At 40.7% G+C, this 23662-nt stretch overlaps 2 protein-coding genes across 3 annotated transcripts; both read right to left on the bottom strand.

The window, feature by feature from the left end:
* Positions 1–207: 207 nt before the first annotated feature.
* On the bottom strand, positions 208–13931 carry etnk1 (ethanolamine kinase 1). The gene is made up of 8 exons (XM_028570191.1): positions 13613–13931; positions 11916–12175; positions 11091–11231; positions 9331–9473; positions 3938–4021; positions 3685–3845; positions 1987–2060; positions 208–1716 (listed from the first exon to the last, which is right to left on the bottom strand). Exons 1-8 carry the CDS (start codon positions 13757–13759, stop codon positions 1644–1646), a joined length of 1083 nt encoding a protein of 360 aa, XP_028425992.1. The 5' UTR covers positions 13760–13931; the 3' UTR covers positions 208–1643.
* Positions 13932–14965: 1034 nt separating this feature from the next.
* On the bottom strand, positions 14966–23390 carry pyroxd1 (pyridine nucleotide-disulphide oxidoreductase domain 1). 2 transcript variants are annotated; one of them, XM_028570760.1, is made up of 13 exons: positions 23018–23390; positions 22814–22894; positions 22407–22526; positions 21780–21908; positions 21259–21332; positions 20212–20408; positions 20004–20101; positions 19765–19867; positions 19545–19660; positions 18744–18866; positions 17994–18131; positions 17714–17803; positions 14966–16077 (listed from the first exon to the last, which is right to left on the bottom strand). In XM_028570760.1, exons 1-13 carry the CDS (start codon positions 23093–23095, stop codon positions 15919–15921), a joined length of 1506 nt encoding a protein of 501 aa, XP_028426561.1. In that variant the 5' UTR covers positions 23096–23390; the 3' UTR covers positions 14966–15918. The 2 variants fall into 2 exon arrangements, with proteins under 2 accessions (XP_028426561.1, XP_028426562.1); XM_028570761.1 differs by having other exon boundaries at positions 19545–19657.
* Between the last annotated feature and the right edge of the window lie 272 nt (positions 23391–23662).

Genomic DNA, 23662 nt, shown 5'->3' with positions numbered 1-23662 from the left:
TGTCAGCACTTTGGTGTAGGCTTGTTAAAGTAACCAAGAGATTAACTTGTTTTAGTTTTTTAAAAAGGGCCTCCTAAAGCTCATTTAAAAACCATGAACATTTTAACATGAAGGTCAAAGGTGAATAACAAGAACAATCACCGACAGCAGCCATTTTTTTTTTTCTCCAACAGATGGTGCTCTTGCTCCTCAGGTCCCACTAACAGCTGACTTTCATTACAATGTTTTTAACAAAACAGTATGTATGTAAAGCAACCAACTCCAATTCTTTCAACAATGGGCACTTAAAAATGTGCATACCAATAATGGCTCAGCAATCCGACAGTCAGCAAGGCCGTATATCACACTTGTCCTAATACACACACGGGAGTGAAAACTGGTCTAAAAGTGTAAAAAAAGAAAACTTACTTCATGAGGAGTGAACAGCAGTGTTCTGTAATATTAGAGACGATTCCCAAACCTTCCCTGACACGGAGCGGACAATATAATTGTTTGGTCTCATTTAGTACAGCATGCCTTTCAGTCAATGTCACAGTAAATAACGTCCCCTGCACTGCTAACTTACCATGTGAACTACAACCAAATTTCCTATCTAGCATTATGAACATGGAATGTTCAAATTACAGTGAGATGCAAGAGTGTCCCCAGTCAAAACTTCGATAAAAGCCAAGTGTCAAAACAAACATGAAACGCACATTACAGTGAAAATCTCCCTTGAGTCAAAAGACCGCTCACTGATATACAGTACAACTATTGATGCTCTCCTACAACTCAACGTTTCTACCGTCAGTCCAGAAAGTCAAAACACACAAGTCCTTACCAAACTACACAGCACAATGACTGCACAGCTATTCTGGTGCACCACCCATGCGCAGTATGCCGATGGAAATGGAGGGTGAAAACAAGCGAGTCACAAGGCAGGCCACAAGTTTGTTTTTTGTTTCGATTTTGAGTAACTTATTTCTCACATGGGATTCAGGGACAGCGCTGGCCTTTCCATGTTGGAATTTTTTTTTTTTATTCTTTCATCTTGGTTCTTTAGCAAACAAAGAAGGCTTTGTATTGCTTTTATGTAAATAGAAATTTGGTCATTAGCTTGGCTGGCTAGAATGCACATACAGTTATGAGGAAGCTGTCTCCAGGTGATCAGATTAGTGTTTGGGCCACCTGTCATATAGGTGATAACTATAGGTTGGTGGTGAATAAGGTGACATTCCACTACCAACTTAGTAATTTGAGCTACAAGAAAAGCTGCTTATACAAATACAATACGCTGATATCATGTTTATATCCCAATTGATATTAGAATAGTTAAAATGAGGAGAATAAATTCAGCCATGTGGGCTTCACATTATAGCAGGTCTTAAAAGTCTCTACGTCCCATATGCCCACATTACAAATGATTTGGGCTACCAGATGACAAAAGGTGTGACAGCAGAGGATGGAGAAGCTCGTGGTCCATTCAATCTATAGAGATACGGACATTTAGAGGGAACCTGTAGGCACTGAACAGGAAAGACTCTCAGTCTGGCTCTTTCCTACTAACAAACCCTACAGGGCGCTCTGCAGTCGCCATGTGAGTCTCAGAGCAGAGTGGAAGGGAGGAAGAGCAGGAGGAAGAGAACATGAGGGGGTGGGGGCTTTTACTCGGGTAAATTCAGCTCAGCCACATCCAGTTTCATCTTGAAGTACTGGTTAAAGCGCAGGACTGCATATCTGAGAAACGGAGAGAAGAGCAGCGTCAGCGATAACATAAAAATGTAGGTGACATGTTAGCTACATGGATACCAGTGCAAAAATATCAGACTGTTTAAATACACTGTGCACTGAGATGACACAAATTATATAAATCTGGATGCTTCAAATGTTCTATAAAAAAATAAATAAATAAAAGATTAAATAACTGAAATCTGCTTGGCAACGCAAAAATAAAAAACAGCTGTTGATAAAGTACGAATGATGGTTTATTTCAAGATGGCAACATACCCCAAGAAGTCAAAGTCGATGGTGGAGACCTTGGCCTGAATCAGTGCCCACAGACCCCAGAAGAAATGAGATGCCTAGACACAGATGAGAAGGAGAACACAGAGGATTAGTGTGTATTCAATGTCTAAAAGCAATTGTCGTTTCTAATTACCAAATACAGCACACTCAAGCATGTACAAAGCCAGCGGAAGCCCTATGGCAACAACAACAAAAAGCTGACACAGAAAGACAACTGCTTCACTTGCCCATCCTCCACACTGCCCTCTTTTCCTCTTTACAGTAAACAAGGCACAGTGTGGCTCAGGGGAGAGCGCTGAGCCTCAGAAGGGTTTCAAGTTGTCGTTAGGCGAGCCTCCCGTATGCAGGTTGCATCACAAACATTCATCTCTCATATTCAGAGCAAGTAGCCCAGGTCATATCTAACATCGCTCTGACCACATCATTCTATAATCCACTATAATCCATGTTTTCTGAACAAACACCTGGCAGCAGGCCTGGAAAAGCCACGCTGAATAAGCCCCCAGGAAGCTCACTGTGCTTTAAAAGTGTTTAGTTTCATTCTATAAATTTCCTTGACCATGCAGTGTATGTCAAGACAAACTATCTATATCTAATAAGATATAAGTTAACTATTAGTGCTGGAGTTGAAAAAAAAAAAAAAAAAAAAAAAAAAAAAAAAAAAAAAAGGTAGATTTTTTTTCATATCGATCTTCAAGTGAATGATCCAAAATTGATTCATAAAATCCAAAGATTGATCTTTTAACCTTTAAGAGACCCACAGGACCACACAGGATCTCAGCCAACATTACAGTATTAAGAGGCTGTTGCATTTTTAAGGCTAGAAAAAAAAAGAAGATATTTGTATCATATTAAAACTAGACGATCGAAGGTATCCACGGGTACCATATCATGCTAGCTAGTTAGGCTGAATTTTCGAGAGGTAAAAACTGGCACAGCCATTTTCAGGATATATGACTTTAGGGATATACCGCATCTGCAACACCTTGTTCACTAAAGAACGCACTGGTCACTCAATACTCACTGACTGTAGAGTCTGTAGAGTTGCACTTTATTGTGTTGACTGCTGTAGTGTGTTTTTGTCAAATAAAAACGTAATTAATGTAACTTGTTTGGGGTAAATTCTTAATGTAAATATTAATATTAATATCCACTGCAATAGAAAATAAATGATATACAGTGTCGGTATTTTTGGATCTTAAAAAAAGTGTTTGATACTGTTACCATGACTTATTATTGGAGAAATTGCAAAGATATGGAATTAAAGGGGTAGCTCACTCCTGGTTAAGTAGTTATTTTGGGAAAAGGCACCAATATGTTCAAATAATTAGATCATTGCAAGTCACAATTTTTGCAGGTTACATGTGGGGTTGCCCATGGCTCAGTGTTAGGCCCATTCTGGTACTTAATTGTGCTTCTTCATTTCCTTCCTCAAATCAAAAGTGACAACAGATAACTAAGGAGAAGATTAGCAAAAATAAACCAGACAATCCTTTTACCCAGAATCATGCGGCCATATTGGATATATAGGCCTAAATGCACTCCGACAACCAACTACCATCTGCCAATCAGAAACGGTCACCATGTTGGTCTTTCAAACTTGACATTTGAGACTGTGCTTTATTATAATGTAACGTGATCTATAATGCATGCACAATACAAAATAAAGTAAATTCTTACCAGGGCAAAATGGTTGACTTGGACATAAAGAATCTCCACCTCTCTGTCAGTTACTTCACTGCCCTGGCCTTTGTGCTCCTTATAGGCCTCCAGGTAGGAGCGGAGCCACGGCAGCTGAAAGGTCCGCTCTGGGTAGTGACTATAATCCACCTCATTCAGGCCTGCAACAAATACAAGTTAAAGATTCAGTGAACATTTCATACACACATCTTTTTTTTTACACATCAAGTCAATCAGTACAAGTCATACTCACCAGCAAACTCATTGAAATGATTCCCAATGTCGTAGGCTTGGTAATTGTACCCAGCATACTCGTAGTCAATGAACTTTACATTGCCTAGAGAGAGAAGCAGTGTTGTTTAGACAGGGACACAGGAAGCAGACATAACATGATTATGATGTGTTTTCCCTTTGATTACTCAGAATGTCAAGGCCTTTATTTCATACTGTAACATTCTTCCTGTCTGACTGGTCTTGCTGGCTAGTTAGCCGATTGTGGGGCAAGGAGTAAGAGCTTGCATTTTGAGGAAAGTAGACTGTAGAGGGGGACTTCAGTACAGGAAATGAAATAAAAAGGGAATTAAGAAAGACATGTTTAAACTTAAGGTATTCTTCTGAAATGAACTACTGACAAACACTTTCTACACGTGCACTATAATGCTGTTTAAGACAAATACAATCATGCTGTTAAGATTTAGGGAAGTCAAAGTCAACATGAATATTCTGAATAAAAGCTCTATTAAGTAAATGTGTTTTTTTATGACTGCAAGGCAACAACCCATTCAAGAACATATAGTTTGCACATCTTCATGGAGGTTGAGCAATAGCAATCATTTACAAGGATATCTTGGTAAACCGATTAGATGTACTAGTAACTTATCAGCCTTTTTATCCCCAAGACCACAAAATACGCAGCCGGGATACATTAGCAAAAAAAATTTAAAATGTGCAAATCCTGATGAAACACATGGAAACGCATACAAAAATCTAGGGGGAACAAAAATTGAGTACATCTGGCTTTTTCAGAGAATGTTTGTTTTGGAAGCATGCAGAGAATAAAAAGGGAAAAATGGTCAAGTCAAAGGGACGTTTTGAAGAAATGGGGGTGAAAGGGCAAAGAAAGCAGAGGGACAAAGGGAGGAAGATAGTAAAATACAAAGAGACACAAAAGTGGTCTGTAGAAGAGTACAGTAAGCTGCCAAAACAAATGTACAGCAACACACTGTTTGATACATGCTCTCTCAGAACGTTGTTGACTTACAGCAGACAATGTACTCGTCAGTAACTGAGAGACAACTGGAGTTATGGCTTAGAGACACACTAAACCTTCTAGAGACGCCAATTTAAAACTTTTATTTATAGTGTGATGTTTATGGGTCTCATACAGTTTGAAGTCAACTCGCAGTCAGTGTTCTAGAAGAACAGCTTGAATGGTTAAAATACATTATCGGCATTTGAAAAAAGTGCCTCTTTAAAATTTTTAATCTCAAGTTCGTGCATGGAGAGGAAGGGTCAAAGAATGTGTTGTTTATGCATTTGAAGGCCGGTGAAAATATGAGGTGTCGGCATTGAGAACGAACAAAGAGGGAAGCATTGATATAAAAATGGAGGTGGTTGATCTCAAAATACAAACCCTTACTTTTACAAGCCCGGTTGTTTAAAGAACAATACATTTTATCAAATATCTCCACTCTTAAATATTGTTCTGCTTTGTTTTTGACCTTGGCTAATTTCTTTGGCTTAACATATGGAACATTAGTTTTTTGAGGTGGTGCTGGACTACAGAGAAAGACACTTTGAGGTGGGTTACCAGCCGGCGTGTAGGTCCTAGCGGGACACAACTGAACACCTCCAGGCAGTGGCTATAGCCCCCCCTGTGCAGCAGATGAAAAGGTTGGGGCAAACATCTTTCACACATGCTCACTCTCACACTGACATATTTGTCTTTTACCCATTCTTGCTCACCCGCACAGTTTCGAAAAACATCAGGCCTTGCTGCCAAACTCCCATTCCTTTTCTTCCCTCCCCCTCCGCACACATGCAAACCCACTTCCCCTTCTCACAACACTCCCCTCCAATGCTTCCGTCTCATTGGTCCACCGTGAACCCAATACTGTGACACCTCTGCAAATGACAGAATCTTCGAGACGCTTCCTGTTTGCTGCTAAACTGCAGATTTTGTGGCCCTTGGGACCCAGTTTTGTTGATTTATTTTTCTTGCAACAGCTGAGTAAATTGAAAGGGGCAAACTAAAGCAGCCTGTTGTGAAGACAGAGACACGATAAAGAGAGACAAAAAAGAGAGAAGAGAAGTAACACAGCACTTGTTGAGAGTAGATTTAAACTTAACCGTATCTCTGCAAAACTCACGATTGAGCTACCAATACTTCCGTTTATGGTTTTATCAATACAGGAAGTGGTGGCCTCTCTGCTGTCGCGTGTGCCAGACAAGTGGTTTCAACTCAGCAACTACAGCGGAGGAGTGACAGGAAGCAGCGTGGTAGCTGTACAGTCTCTTTTCATGCTCTGTTTTTTCAAGGCAACAAAAAGGCTTTAAGTGCGGAGAAACATGAGGACTGAGATTGCTACAACAGTTTAGACCGCTTGAGTTGAGCGCAGTCAGAAATGTTGGAATTATTGTTGGCGCTGAAGTCAATAGGCTCTATTGTGGTGTCCATTCCATTGTGGTTGTCATCTCTAGGAGTGGTCTAGTTTTGTTTGCAGTGTTAACACATAATGTGATTAAACTAGGAGGTACTGGGAGAAAGGGAAATTTCTTTCTATTCTGGCTTTTAATCAATAATACTTGCAAACAGAAGTACTGCTAACCTCACCTTACTTACTGAAGCCTGAAACATGATTCTGCAAGTCAGCAAATATGCCTGGATGTTGTGCACGGTCTTTTAAATGTCTGTACTGTTCATTAACTATATATTAGCATGTTGTATTTTTTTACAACTGTATGTAGAAGAATTTAAGAGAGTTCCATGCTGGGTATTGGCCCAATCCCAGTAAAACTGGTTCTCTTTCCTTGCTGAACACGTCAGCACTTTTTTGAAATGCAGAACCACGGATTCAAATGAGATTCTGCCGGTGTGCACGTCTACTTCTCTGTGAGCTACGGTTACCTGTACACTTTTTTTTTTTTTTTTTACTGTGTGCTCAGAAGGGCTATTACCGGTTCTTGTCGTAACGAACGGTCACTGTTCGGGGGTCACGATTCGGTGTGCTCACGCACACACGCAGAACGTGTTGATGCATGTAATGCGGAACCAAAGTTCACAAGCGAGTTCCGCTCTGAAAACTTTAGCTGTACGTCGTTAAACATGTACTAAGGTCAGCGCAACAGAGAGAGAGAGAGAGAGAGAGAGAGAGAGAGAGAGAGAGAGAGAGAGAGAGAGAGAGAGAGAGAGAGAGAGAGAGAGAGAGAGAGAGAGAGTTGTGTAGCCTATAAGGCAAGGATGGGGTGTCCGCATTGCTTTGTCATAGGTTATGTAAATGGGAAATGAATGGAAAAACATTGAATACAGAAGTGTTTGAAATGTTCCTTATTTTTTTTTTATAATGAAACCACTTTACCAAAGTTGCCAGTGTGCAAAATGCTTCCAATCCCAAGCTGGAGGATTGGGTCTGTCTTTGACACTTTCACTACGGTCTGTTTAAATTAAATGAAAAGAAAAACGGATCCCGCGTTTTTCCTGCTGTACCAAACTCGCACCAAACCGTGACTCCTAAACCGGGGTATGAACCCGAAAGCGTGACTTCTGTGTCCCGTTACACCCACTAGTGCTCAGGCAAATGCATTTCTCCGCATTTTTGCAGAGTCATGTTTCAGCTTCAAAGGATAAAGCGGATGATATTCTATATTATTGTTATGACAACAAATCCTATGAAAGGACTAAAACCAACAATGCATTAATCCTTTTCACAATGCTATCAAATTACCCCAGCTGCTCTGTGGCTCTCAGCCCCAAACCCATTAATCACAAATGTACTTTTCATGTAAAAAATAAAATAAAATAGGCTTCATTGTTTCCTAAAACAGCAGAGCACTGTAATTTTCAGCAAATGTTACTAAAACATAAGTAAACAGTGAGTTTATTTATAAGCAGCATTAAGTATTGACTCAAAGTAAACGACAATGTTTGTGTTCATCATGTCACCCAGTGGAAGAGGTTGGCTCGCTGTTGTGTTGTTCCTGAATAACAATGGAGCTCTATGGCACCAAGGAATTAACTATAGGAGGGTTTGGCTACACAGGCAATACTTGTTAGTCTGATCAATTCAAGGTTGGTTTTTGATATTTCCCATGGGATTTGTTGAAATTAAGAAAAATACAGAACATCGCCAGACATATCCTTTCACTTACATGGTCTGCGCAGTGAGAAGTGAGGAGCAGTGACGGAAAGTAGCTTTACACTTCAGGCATTTGGCTGGTGCTCAGAGTGATTTAAAGCCAGTGCAAACCATTAAAAGAAACATTTGTGTAATAACCAGCATCGTAAGTAGCCTTGCTACTGTCACAGGGACAACTGGTGGGCGAGTAGCATTGGAGGGAAATAGGTACGTGGCTCCTACTGCTGACATGAACTCATCCCGATTAGCCTGAGCAGTGGGCAGACTACGTGAGGGCCCTCAAAGCCGACTGTGCGTGAGGTTTGTCTCTCTCCATTGCCTCCCCCAGGCCAGGGCGGCGCAGGGCAGCCACAGCCTCGGCTGTCATTCCTAGGAGAGAAAGGCTAGACACAAGGAGCTGTGAGAAGGGCCCCGCCCCTCGTCGCAACCCGACGAGGGGACTGGCAGCTCAACACCCCCACCCCACCTCCCACATACATAAAAAACCCTGTTTCTCCCCCCTTCTTATTAGTTCTCACCCGTTTAACACGAAAAGTCCTCTGCTACAATGACAATGATTAGAACAGTTTCACTGACTGGTACAGTCTCATTGACCAGGATAATTTAAGTCGCTCAGTGCAAAAGCAAGCTAATAAGTTTGCCTGAGAACAGGTTGCTTGGCCTTCATACCATCAAAAAAACAAACATTGCTAAAGCACCAAAAACATGTGCTGTCAATAACACAAAGACTTGGCATGTGGAATGATGTAATGGCAGTTTGTTAAGGCTGACAACAGTCGTTTACGTTCTAAGTTTTCAGCACAGAATTAGAACGACAAGAACTGAAATCCATATCAGAAACAGCACTTCTCAACCAGGCCTCATTACAGGGGGGTCTCCAAGGATTTGAAACATATAGGAAATTGAAAGCCAAAAGACTAAATACAATTGTTGCTTTAATACATATTTGCCAAATTGATTGGAGGCAGATGTACATAACTTTGCCCCACCCTCCAATCCCCATTCCCATCAACGCACAACTTTAAATTTGTGTTGTGCTTGTCCTGTTTCAAATGAGGATTCCATCTAGAGCAAACCCAAATCCAAATCACAGGTTTGTCCTTTCTGACCGTTCTAATTCTACGCCTGCAGCCCAATGCAAACACTGACAATGAGTGAAGCATGTGACTAGGGTAGAGGAAGTCCAGTTAATGCAATCCTACCTGAGTGCAGAGACCAATGCAGTTCATACTACAACACAATTCAGTCACACAGTAATGTCTATGACTACACTTGTGCAGTTAATACTCACCTGCCTCCTCATTATAAATTATGTTTTTGCAGAGCAGGTCGTTGTGGCAGAGAACTACGGGGGAGCCCAGCACAGACAAGCTCTGCTGGAGCCACACCAGCTCTTCTCGGAGGCACCGTGGGCTTGGCACCTCCATAGTCAACCTGGAGGGGGCAGAGTTAAATAGGGTGAATACTGTATATTGAAAGAGGTAGAAGCATTAAGAGTATTAAAAGAAGGAGAGATTGAGGTAAAGTCAGTACAGGGACCCTGAAAGCAGACAAAGAAAAAAAGAGGTGAGGACAGAAATGGATATAATAGAAATAAAAAAGGGAAGAGAGGGAAACAAATAACCTTCTCTATTTTTTTTATTTTTTTTTAACAGAGATGCTTTGCGATTACGTGGCAAAAGTGGAGTAAAAAAAAGTTATTGATTCTTATTTATGCTACAGTATATGCAGTCAACTGAGTACGACAACAGTTGTGTCTCACAAAAAAAACGCAAGCAAAACGGGAACATTTCTGGAAAAAAGAAAAATAAAGCTTCATTCAAAGAATAATAAATCAACTGAAATCCTCCCAATTTTACTCCTAGAATAAAAAGATTTTGTGACTTTACTCAAGTCCTCACTACAGCGCATTTACAACAACCGTAGCAAGTACAACCACCAACGCTCAATTTGCCTGTGATGTAGCGCACCTGTAGTGTTTTGTGTTGGTACTGACACTCCCAGAATAGAGGGAACCTTATGTAACATACAGTACATATTTAGATGATGATATAATAGTTAAGCAATACTATACCTGTAATTATTTTAGCTTAAGCAAGATTGATACAAGACAAAGTAAAAAAGTAACAAAGCAAAATAAGAGTCACTGTGCCGGGGCGCCCGGATAGCTCAGTTGGTAGAGCGGGCACCCATGTATAGAGGTTTACTCCTCGGCGCAGCGGGCCCGGGTTCGACTCCGACCTGCGGCCCTTTGCGGCAGGTCATCCCTCACCCTCACCCCCCCCTCTTTCTACCCTTTCATTTCCTTCAGCTGTCCTGTCAATAAAAGCCTAAAAATGCCCCAAAAAATAATCTTTAAATAAAAGACACACACCTACTAACTAAGCAGTAGCACAATCTGTGACTGACCTTGTTTATAATATTGGAGGTTTTGTTAGGATAATTTTAAATTTTTCATATTTTTAGGGTGCTGCATTTATGTTTCATGCTGTAGAGAGAAACTGATGTTCAACTCTGTTGCGTTATATCTTAGGAAGGCCAGAGCTGTAAAGTGAAGTCACACCTGCTGAGATTTGAAACGTATTCCACATACTTCCTCAGACATGTGAGACATCTACCACTGATAATGGAAACTATTGTGCAGTGCCATCGCACGTAGGGAGTCATAGTTCCACGTGGAGATAACTGAGAACAGAAATATACAAGAGACAAAGCTTGTGTGGACACTACAGCACTACTTAATCAATAAAAGAGCTAAGCTCCTGACAAGCTAGTGCTGTGACAATGTCAGCACAGGTTGCTAATATAGGCTACTTTGTATTTGTCAGAAGGTGTCATAGTGACAAATGCCGGTTTAATCAGTTTACATAAAATCAAATCAGTTTACCCTCGTACTGGAGAAACTGGAAATCGGCCTCTACTCTACTAAGTACTACTGAGCAATTTTTTTTGGTCTTGAAAACTTGCAGATAGCCTGTCCAGTGAAACATGAAAACATTTGAGAGGGCACATGACAGTCTATCAGCCACATCACAGTCTACACGGCCTCACCTTGCGTTCTGCTCAGGGTCCTTAAAGTACTTGGGGATGAGAGCAAAGTACTTTCCCATCTTCAGCCACATGTCAGACTGGGGCACCCAGCCATTGTGGGCATGGATGGCGTGGTACTTGGCTAGCTGCCTGGCAATGAGACTGCAAGGTAGATAAAAGACAGAAAATGGGAGGATTTGAATTAGTGCAGCAAGCAGCAATATGTGACTAGGCTCCAGTAGGGCTGGGCGATATTGAGAAAATCATATATCACAATATTTTTGACCAAATATCTCGATATCGATACAGAGATGATATTGTAGTGTTGACTATTGGTGATTTCACAAAATATTTACACAATGAGATTTTTGATAAATAATCATCAGTAATGTGGATATAATGACTAAGTAGGTAAAGGCAAATAATAGAACAGTTACAACAGTCTGGTAAGTTCAGAAAATGACATCACTTTACTGTAATGCAGCCTTTAAAACCAGGAAAAGACAACACTTATGACATATTACGATATCCAAAATCTAAAACAATATCTAGTCTCATATCACGATATCGATATAATATCGATATATTGCCCAGCTCTAGGCTCCAGTCTAGCAAATTAGTTGATAAGGGAAAGAAAGGATTTCATTTCTTTTCAAAAGTACAGGTTGGACTGGACCAGACACCTGTTTACATTTCGGGAAGGAGAGCGTGTGGGTGTGGTTGTGTCTGTGTGCGTGTCTGTTTTTTCAAACCAGCACGACTCGCATCGGGGTGGTAGGCACAGCTGACAAACCAAATTTTTAAGTGAGACAACTTTGTGCATAACAAAGGACATTTTTATTTTACCCGAACAAAGGTGCGCTGCGAATGTGCTCAGGCTCCAGGGCAGTTCCTTGCAGAAATTCATAACAAAGGCCATTGTTGAAGGTGCAGTATAGGTGTGGGGCACAGCGGTTTTCATGTAGTACTCTGAAACTTTTGACTTCATTTTCCCGGTCAACCAACAATTCAGTTTTGTTGCCATAAATACGGACCAGAACCACATCCTGCATGACTGCACCCACGTAGCAGCCCAGCAGCTTATTGGTTATCCCATCTGTGAAAAACTGCAGAGACAAATAGAGGAAAGAGTGGAGAACAGGTGAATCAAGTGGGAAATCATAATTTGTCCTGTACTTCAACAATCTAGCTTGACGCCTACAGTTAGACAACAGTGGGACCATCCTCCACATTATACTATTTAAGTACCGTGCATGAAAACCTACATTGTTTTAAGTATGACATCAGTTCTGAGAGGAGTCAGAATCTGGCAAGCTACACTAAAGAGAGAAGAGGAATGAATATAGCATTGAAAAAGTAGGGCTTGTCTGGGTTGATTTAAGCTGAACTTGGGCTTTTCGGGAGAGGTGGGACGTGGCAACATACCAGCCCTGATTGTTTACTCTATAAGGGATTGACTGAGAAAAAAGGACGGTCAGGAATTTTATTTTGCATGAGGAAGCAATGGCAGGCATTTGCTGAGTTCCCACTTTGCCCTCATTGATGAATATAGGCAAGGGTGGCGCTGAAGCATGTGACCAGTTCCCATCCTCACTGTGTTTACCAAGTGGAGTCACGCCCCCAGTCTGTTACTGGAAAGTAAAAATAATGCACGTTCTGGGCACCTGCCCAGGCTGTAATGTTGAGCATATGTCTGTATGTAATGTTAGGACATAATGTTCCGTTTTCTGTTTGCTTTATTTTAATTAGTTTTAACTTTGGCAGATCAAAGAGGACACTTATCGGATAACATTAAGTAAATAAAAGTAGTCTCTATTCATGCTCTGTTAGTCATCTGTATTTCTTCTAGAAGTTAACAACAACAGAACGTACACTTAACACAGAGTAGCGTCTAATAAATAAATGCCAGAAAGGCCCAAGGCCCTAGGGCACACGAACCAAGATGATACTTGTGGGCTAACCTAACAGACACACCTCTTCTCCTCGATCTGCCTAAGTACCTCTAGGCAAAATTGCTACTCGTGCCTTACATAACATTCACACGGATGATTATTTGTTACGCAAGTTTAGTGTAACGCCAAAACAGTCACTCAAATGAACAGGTATGCATGGGTTTGCACTCTGCGCCAAAAGCGGCAAGAAACTCCCACTGACGCAGATGCTATTTGCAAAGACACAACATTAACCCTGGCGGGGGGAAATGAAACTTACCGCAGTATTTTTCGGGGCTTTATCGTTAATCTAGCGAGGATCGGTCTGTGGATGTGAACAGCTATTTTACAGCGACATTAACATAAATCTTGGCATTTCAGGTGCCTGTGGTGTCCTTATAATAGCTGGTTTCGTGTGTCATTTGCTCCTGGAATAAATTAGCTACCGTGAACGTGAGTTTTTCAATGAGAACACGTCGCTAGCTAACATCAGTTTTCGCCATTTTAAACGAAATTAACTTCAAAGAGAAGAATGTAAGCTATGGGGGAACGTGGAGACATATGATACCAAGCGGACAAGCAGGAAACTGTTTAAAATGAAATAAACGGCACCTTCACTTTGACCTCAGATGGCTTCCAGCTCGGTCTCAGCTCCTTCAACAGCTTCAGTGCACCGGATCTGTAGTCGCTTTCGTCCACTGTAACATCTATTTTGGGCACAGCAGGAGCTTCGTCGGGTACGTGAATGTAGTTGGCCATAGCTAAATCTTTATTTCTTAGAATATTTTAAACTCTGACGATTAGCGTGCTGCACCGAGCGCCTAAATGTGCAATGTATGAAAATGTGTGCTGAGCGGCGGATATATAGCTAATCCTGGAAGAGCTTGTTGGTGTGCGACAACGCCTCTTACTAAATCCCACCCACCAGAAAAAAAAATGTTCTTCTGATGCGTGCTCGTTGTCGAATGACTCACCAGAAGCGCGTGATCACAGCGTCAGCGTGCACCGTCGGCGGGGCTTAATCATTAAAGCTCATATAAATATACAAAGTAATATTAATGTAATGCAGGCATAAACAACACACATAATAATAAGACATATACGAGTACAACGCAAAGATATGAGAAGCATCTCATTGGTGATTGGAGTCGCTAGTCCTTGGTGGATATATACAAGCGTACACTATGCTTCTGACGCCACATCCGTAATCTACTTGAATGAAATGAGCTTTGTGTCAAGTAGAAGAATTTTAAATGTCAGACCTGTTAAGGCCTGTAATCCACCACAGAGATGGTATACCCAATTCAACTTGAGTTAAACCGGTTTTCTAGTCTCACGTACACCTGATATGTTAGATGTAAAGGGAACACATAATAGTGGTTGTTGCTAGTTGGCCTCATAAAAACGTACTGAGTTAAAACTCTACCCAATTGTCTTATCCTGCGTTGCATTGCGTAGTTATTAAGGACAGAAATCAAGCTGTGTTGTGCTCCTCCCCATAGCAGAGACATAGTCCCTCTAAATATATAAATCTAAATATACTTAATACGAATGGGCCCTGGTAATTTTCCATCTTGACCATGGCATGTTTGTTCGACTCTGGCATCCCAATTCATGCCAGATCTGACTTGTTGCTTGGTAACATGCTGTGTAGAACAGTACAAGGGATCTCATTGCACCAATTGTCCTGATTCAAATATCTGATAGATATGGAATCAGATATTTGAATTTTATCTTGGTATGTGTGCCACCACAGGCAGTGATGACTCATCTTATGAACAATGCTCTGCTCTCCACACACGTATACTTTGGGAAAGCTGCCCAGGCAATCAGCCAGCCTTTTCCTGATGGCCACTGAGCAGCTTAAATTGAGCTAAGTGGAGGGTGTTATTTTACCCAGGGATACCTTATCAGTTTAAGAAAAGGAGTGCTTTTTATTCATGTTTGTTGCCTTTATTTCTTCAGTCTCTTTTGGAGACTTATTTCCAAAGTGATAATTTTTGGAAAAAGAACAGGAATACATCCCCAGTAACTAACCCTCACTACTAGTAGGCTTATTACACAATTATTGTTGCCTTACACATATTGATTTTTACACGTTTCGCTTAATACTCTGCGAGTACAAACACAAGGTTGCCATATCAACCTTTATTAGCCAATTGTAGCAGCTAAATCAATGTGGGCAGGTTCCTGTCAGTGAACCACACTGACACAAAAAACACAACTACAAAACACAAACCTTTGGGCAGACCTACAAATGGAAATGGGTGTTTAAATTGTCCTTGCGGAGATGACTCTTTCCACTCAGCTTTTAATGTTTCTTGTCCTTGTAAAAGTGGATTTTCAAATCTCCAAGAGTAACATATCCAAGGAACAATAAACAGCATTCATGTGAGCCTCATTGCGTCTATTGTTATAACGCCTGCTGGGGCACAGGAGGAGGAGCCGTAGTGTAGGTGGAAATTTGATTAAGAGTCACAAAGACAACATAGCAACAAAACGATTATCTTTCTTTACCACCGTGTATTGCTGAACATATCACATTCTTCTGATTAAAAAAAGTGACAGCGTCTCATACCTGCAACTGTCTGATTTGAGTGTATGACGTGATGGATTTGCATTAATGCTACGACTAAATGAAAAAGCCTTTTCTAAACATATCACTCGAGTGCTAATTTTGTACACTTGGTTTTGAAAATAATTTATTTTAAAGCAAATATATGTTCTTAAAATGTACAAGTGTTTGTATAAGACTAAGAAAGACAATCACTACTTCATCAGACAGCTACTTGTCATTGCCACTAAAAAAGAAAAGAAAAAGACACTTATCAGCATGAACATAATAGAATGCACATTTCCTTCTCATGCCTTTAGACATTCCTCAGGCTCAACGTGTTACTGAATCACACCCGTCACGCTCAATCAAAGTAGTCCTCTATATCAATGTCAGGGTTGAGCAGCTCCTCTCCGTAGGGGGTCAGATCCATCTTGTTGAGGATCAGGTTCTCAAAGGTCTCCTCCAGGTCTGTTTCCCCGATCAGCACCGCTCCCACCATCCTGCCTCCACTGAGAACGACCTGGAACAAAAATACAGGGGTAAATTGTGTGAAATGAGTCTAGATGTGATGATTTCTATAGTAGTCTAATGACATGTGAGGAAAGACATCTACATCTACAACTTTAACAAATAACCAGCTGATTCGGTTTTGCTTTTGGCCCATTAGCAGCATTAGATCATACCCACAGAAAAACAACGGTTTCTTTCACACAGCCACAAAAATTCAAATGGCCAATTTCATGATGCCATTGGCACTTCAAGAATGTCTAACAGCATCTTAACAACTTGTGACACATAACAGGCATTACTTTGTGTGGTAAATGAGTCGCACATAAATTAGACTGGATTTGTTAAAAAACACTGCATACATTAACTCACGAGACCATACACTTTAAGGCTGTGCAAATAATCAAACTTGTAATCGCGATCGCGATTTTGGCTTTTAACGATAACAAAAAGCAAAGAGTAATCGAGACACGATTATTTTGCACATTACGTTTCGCAAGCAAACTCTTATTTTGTTATGTGTTCTGAATGACAAAAAAAAATTTTCAAACGGGAAAAGTATTAAGGGACAATTTCACAGTTGAAAGTGTTTTCACTTTGGATTTGTTTAACTATTTCACTGTTTAATAATTGCAACATCTTACCAAAAGACAATGAGTAATCGTGTCGAGGCTTTAGTGCGTAACTTTTTTTTATATTAAAGCTATAGTGCGTAGTTTCTGCTGCCCCCATGAGGAATTCTAAGTAATGACAACAAAACTGTTGGCGTGTCCACATGATACTAGCCTTCCGTGAGCGCACACCCACCCCCACCCCTCCTCCACACAGTTGCTAGTAGACAAGGAGAACACTGGGGATTTAAAAAAAACAAACATGATGGACTCTTCAGAAGAGGTCATTATTGTCACTCGAGTTTCCGCGCGGGAAAGTCACCAGAGGACACAATCTTCTGAACACAACCATACTGAGAAATACAGAGAGTTGTGTGGCGATGATCGTCTTATTTAGCTTTGTAACAACTCATTTGGCAATGGCTTGAATGTAAGGGACGTTCATTAATATAAAAAAAAATGTACTAAAGCTTTAAGGTACCAGAAGGATGTTCAGTCATGCAAATTTCAACTTGTAGATTACTATCCCAAACCACACACTGGTTTTCATATGTGCCTACAAAGCATGAGCTAATAATCAGGAATGGGAGGGAGGTGCGATGAAAGATGAGAAAATGAGGCTGCTGAACGAGTCTTGGCTTATTTCTAAGTGTTTCAGCTGACATGGAGGAGCAGAAAAGGGTGAGGGAGTTTGTTACTTGTGCAATAACTTTTACAGTACCTTCTGGAAAAAGAAAAGGCTACTACTACCAAGAATAAAGAATAAAGAATAGGGAGTGGCAAACACAAACGGCTGCTAGTACCAAGAATAAGGAGTGGCAAAAACATATACAAACACGCACGCACGAAAGGCTTGTATCATGTGGATGCACCGACAGTTTTGTTGTCATTACTTAGAGTTCCTCACGCAGGAGATAGAAACTACGCATTATAGCTTTAAATAATCGTGATTTCAATACGGACCAAAATAATCGTGATTAGGATTTTTTTTCATGACCGAGCAGCCCTTATACATGTTGTTACTCTCTTCATTATCACCTTGACATACTCCTGGCCTTTGGTGCAGCGTAACAGCAGCTCATGGTCGGGCCCCAGGCCCTGCCCATTGAACTTTCCCAGCAGGACCACCTGCAATGAGGAAGTTGTTTAAATGCAGTGTGGATGAGTGGGAGAGGTACAGACCAAAGGACACTAAGTAGCGCTGTGAAATGACCTCAAAGGGTCTTGAAAGTCGTGGTTATAATTTACAAAGTAGATGATTAACATATTAGTTATTATTTGAACAACTTCAGCCACCCTGCAGTGAAATGCCACGCACCTTGTAGTTGAAGAATTTGGTAATGTGTGAGAAGAGTTCGAAGCAGAAGTCCAGTTCTATTGGTTCTGACAGGACGTGTGCCGCCATGCAGCGGCCGGCGTACCAGCCCATCTGACGGGCCTGCGTCCACAAACGCATCTGAACACACCGAATGAGAGAATGAAATTCAAATTTATTGAGGAAATATAACACTGTTTTTCTGATGCTACGTGCGTGGACTCTTCTAACACCCTGATGAGATGTGCTTGTTTAGTTCTCCGGCTAATGCCTGGGGATCTGATACGAGACTGTTTTCTTGATGACCTAAATTGACTCATTTCAGGACAAACTGTCAGGGAAATTGTAGTAGTGCTGATTGCACACATCTATATCCGGCAAAAAAAATGAACAGGCCAAAACAAGTTTATTATATATTTTTACAGACATGTTTCTATACCATTTGCAATGCTATCCTGCTGTAAATTTGCATACTGTTTGACTTGAAAAACAGACACATTAACTCACATCAAGAATATCATGTTCGTCTTTCACCTCTAGTAAAAGATTTACAGTGCACGTTTAATGACTGATGACAGAATCACTTTAGTTGTGTTTAATAATTTACATTCGTAGAGATCTTTACACAGTAGGTATTCAGATGTGGAGGATGACAAAAAAAAATACTCAGGCCCTATCCTATATACTGTAGTTTCTAAAGATGCAAGTCTGAAAAAAAAGGAAAAACACAGGTTGATGCAATGATTGGTTTACCTGCTGCCACAAAGGGCTGTGTTCCCAACATGCAGTGCACACGTCTCCTGCAGCATACACATCTGCCTCTGATGTCATCATGTGGTCATCTACGTGCAGGCCGCCGTCATCTGCCAGTGCAAACTAAATCGTAAAACCGAACAAAAGCAATCATCATTAAGAACCAGTATATGATTCATACTTTTAAAACAAAGTTGGTTTTTGGGCTTTTCCACCTTTAATTTTTGACAGGACAACTAGGTAAGGGGGGGGGGGAGACATGCAGGAAATTGTCACAGGTCAGATTCGAACCCTGGACCTCTACGTCGAGGCATAAACCTCTCAGTATATGTGCGCCTGCTCTACCCACTGACCCAACCCAGCCACATATGCAAAAGTCTTTGCTGTAAAATTTACATAATTTTTTACATGGGGGAATTCCACCTTAGAGTAATAAAAGCAAATCTGTTCTTTATTGACATCTACAGGATGCCTTGAGACTGCATTAAATAACTTCAAACTTTGTGTACAAGAAGATGCAAACTTGCAGTGTTAATTAAAAGACTTGGGGGGCCGAAGAGAGCTAATTTCTCCATTTTATATGCCTGCCTTTGCAATTCTTTCCAAGACGTGGTCATTGATACAATGGCAGACCTAATGGTCACTGGACAAATGTAGTCTTGCTTTGCTATTTGATGTGCTTTACTTACTAGCTGCTCAAAGCTCAGCTATATATATCTAATAGAAAACTAGATCCCCAAAGCAAATATGATTATTATTATATTATGATTATAAAAAAAAAAAAAAAGAAGGTATACTTACATTGTTGCCATTGAGAAATGGCTCAGTGTTTGGCACGACACCGGTGGCACTGACAACAAAATCACAGCCAAATGTTTTTCCATTAGTCAGCTGGATGTAAACTGGCCAGGATCCTACTGAGAGGAAAGAAAAGCTTGAGGATTGAAAAGTTGGAGGTAAAAAAGGGAGCGAGGAAAGGATGAGTCAGAGTTCAGATCCGAGCAGCATGTCTAGTTCTCACCATTCTCGAGTCTGAGTGTTTGCTGTGGGGAATTGAGCAACTCCTCAGAGGTGAAGATCTTTTTCACCTCACACTGGTATTCCAGTAAAACTCTGCGGGACACCTGAACACACACGCCGGCAGTGAGAAGAGACCCGGGACAAGGGAGGGGAAATATGCAAATAAGACTTCCAAGCTGACCTCCATAATTTAGGATTGGCACAGAGGCTCTCAGTAACAAAATGCACACACTACCTCACCTGCTCTGTTCCTCGTAGAACTATTCCTTCGTGCCAGTCTGGACCGAGGGCACTGCCAGCCTCTGTAGGACCAGAACCATGCCTTCTTGAGTTTCTATCTGGAAATGAAAACACAAAAACAAAGATATGATCATCTTGGGACAGATTCTACTGTAGCATAAGAGAAAAATGTACGTGTCAGGCATTGGAATAAACCTAAAACAAAGACCTGCTGTGAAGCTCTGGGACGCTCCAGGTGCTGGTTCTTCTGTGGTGTAGCGAGTTCTTTTACAGAGGGCAGCACTTTCTGGTTTGTCCGCCACCAGTGTTGGGATGAGGAACTGTGCCGCCCCGGCGTCAAAGAATGTGTTTCCTATGGCCTTGTCCTTCACAGCCCAGATCACCTCGCAGCCCTCCACTTCATACCTAAACAGAACATGTTTGGAAACACTGGATGACTGGACAGTGTGAATGATCTCTGAACATGGTGGTGAGGTTATATGAAGGGGGTTTCATGTAGGCTCAGTGCTCTTTAGGCCGGTTACACACTGGCTGCGTGGCGTGAGCGTGGCATTTCTGTTGCGTGTCAGCTGCGTGGATTTTTCTATGTCTTTACACACCAGAAACGTGTCTGACGCGGCGCAGCTGCTGCTAGCCTTGTCTGGACATGTTTCCCATTGATAAAATGAAATACCATGTTAAACATAAATATATACTGATTTAATTACAGCAAAGACAACGTCGGCAGTATTGGCGGCAAAATAGGCTACAGAATATTTCGTTCTGTATTGACAGGTGCAATATTAGAAAATCGATTTATTTTTTTTAAATTACATTTATAACCTGCATTTATATCAAAACGTAGAGACTTTCAAACATCAACATGTCATTTATTAATATGTATTCGTGTCTAAATGACATATAAACATCTTTTCCTATTCTATTTTGCCTGGAAACGCTTCCAACACGCTTGCATGTTGCGTGAAAAATAGGCGTTGGTTCTATTTCTAGCAGGCACACTTTTTCGCCGCGCCTGAGACGCGCGTTTTACGCAGGCAGTGTGTAAGCTCTAACCTGTTAACATGGGAGCCGAAATATAAACGGACACGCCACGCAGCTGACACGCTCGCGCGACACATCCAGTGTGTTACCGGCCTTAGTCTGAAAAACACATTTTAATTCCGATAAGTAAACAAAGAGCACAATCACACATTGTCCTAACGCCTTTTTTTAACAAAAAAATGTAGTTTCAGTATTTTGGTTATAGGTTACTTACACTAATTCCAAGGCAATCCCTCCATTGCCAACAACAACGATTCTCTTAGCTTTAGATAAGCGCTTCTGAAACTCCTGCAACACAGACCAGGGAAAGCTGTTAAGCATCAACTTGTGTTGTTTTGTTTAACCCCTTACTAAGGAGGTTATGTTTTCAGTTCAATTGTTTTGACTGTAGATTACAAGGACATGTCTAGACAACTTCTATTTTAAAATTAAGAGTACTGTATGCAGTCTGTTATTGCCTTCATTTTTTTAAACAAATGCGACAAGATAGTGTAGCAGCTGCACTTGTTGTTATGTTTAAGAATGTACTTTTGCACACAGAGTCAAGGTCCAGTTCTGTTGAATTTACTGTATCTTAGCAGGAACATCAAATTCACAGGAATAACAAAGATTCTAACAAATTAGAAGTGGAGGGTGTTCTTTTTCTTTATCTTCTTCGTCTTATCAGTTTAATGTTCTAAAGCATTTCATGCCTTTTAAATAACAATACAAACATCCAGAGTGATGGGGTTGTACCTGGGCGCTGTCTGTGTCCCGTATCCCTAGGACATAAGGGTTGTCCTGGGTTAGGAGCTTGGGTCTGCCACCGCTGCAGATACACAGCTTTTCATAACCAAAAACCCGGCCATCTGCAGTTTCCACTGACTGAAAATAGAAAGAAGAAAGGGAAATAGGGACTTAATTTTTTTTACATCAAGCTTTGAATGTTGTTTCTCTCTTTAGTAATGTTCCTTTTCACAAACTACTGTTGGATTTTGGACATAAAACTCATAGTCTAATCACAGTCCTATTACACTGCACTTAGACCACATGTGGTTACATGTCCACAAGGTGGCGATAGTAGACAGATAGTAGTCACCAAAAAGCCTTCCTTATAAGTTGAGATATGTTGCAGAAAATCACTGTATGAAATCATATTATAATGAGTAAACAATTAATGAGGAATTACAGCATGTGTAGCTTTCGTTACTTACAGTTGTTAGTTAGATACAAATATTACTAGCACATTTTATTATTAAATCTAACACCAAACCAGACACATGTTGTGTAAACACAGCATAACATAAAATACAAAATGATTGTATTTATAGACACCGCTAGAATGTATGAGTTTCTATTACACTCTGCAAAATAGCTACTTACATGTGATTGTGTGTGAAGTGATTTGACAGCCGAGTGGATGACAGTCAGGTTGGGAAACTTCTCCTCCAAAACACTGGATGGTCGCTCCTCAACATCAAACTCTTCCAGTGTCTTGGAAACCTTGCCAAGGAGAACAAAGGAAAAGGGTACAGATTATTGAGTGCAAATTGAATAGAATGACAGGTGATTGACAAAGTAATACAAACGAGGATATGTCAAAAACAAAACAAGTTTTAATATCTGATGTTGTCATCATTTGGTGGATGACTTAAAATACATGCATCCATGCATTCACTGTATGGGAGAACACGTGGGAAACAAACCCTGTCAGTTGTTAGTGCACATATACAGTAGAATATGCGTATGCATATTATAATGCTCCCCCAGAACACCATTAACATCCTGACCTGTTTATAGTTGGTCACTGCTTTGATATGGGGACTTGCTGTAATCAGGGCCACGTCAGTTGAAGGAATCTGGGATGACAGCTGTCAATGAAGATTAAGGTTAATGTTAAGTAACAAGCTACATGACATGCACCTACCGCTAGGTTAAAAGATGTATTCTGTGTAACGTTAGACCTAACGTGTTACTTATTCATTTATTTTCACCTGCTCAACACATGTCACACCCGCGATGCCACCTCCCACGATCACAAACCTAAATCTTTTCTCTTTTTTATCTGCCATTTCTTTTTAGAAAATTGCTAAGCTAACGGTATCTAACGTTAGCTGACGTTAACGCTAGCTAGCTTCCTTTGCATTTTCCGTGAAAATGGTTGCAATATTCCTTTTCTCTCCCTGCATAAACTCGTTGGTAAATATTTAAAACCAAAGTGGTAATTGGTAAGAGTATGATAATGCTTTGTGAAAAGGCAAGCTAGGTGACCAAAATTTCCTTTAGCACATGAGAACAGAGCATAGACAGTATATAAGCATTGACTCAACGTAACTTCCGTGTTTACAATTAACTACGGCAAGCAGCCGGATAAGTTTTTAAAGCGCACACCAAAGCCGGTCTAAATTCTTTGGCGCACACACTGAGGAACGCGCTTTATAAGCAGTTATCCGTTCACCCATTTATTTAATTTCCAGCTGACCTTGTGCAGGCCAATGTACCTAATAATATTAAATAAAATGTTTGTTCGTGGGCATAAACCGGAATTGAATTGAATTTCACATATCTGCAGTGTTAGTCAAATCACAGTCAATTGTGTGTAGCCTACTCACACTTATGCAGATCTATGAGATTAAAAG

The sequence above is a fragment of the Perca flavescens genome, chromosome 23 (genome assembly GCF_004354835.1).
Source record: "Perca flavescens isolate YP-PL-M2 chromosome 23, PFLA_1.0, whole genome shotgun sequence".
NCBI classification, from domain to species: domain Eukaryota; kingdom Metazoa; phylum Chordata; class Actinopteri; order Perciformes; family Percidae; genus Perca; species Perca flavescens.
The sequence above is the reverse complement of the archived record's forward strand: the minus strand, read 5'-3'. Positions and strand labels throughout refer to the sequence as shown.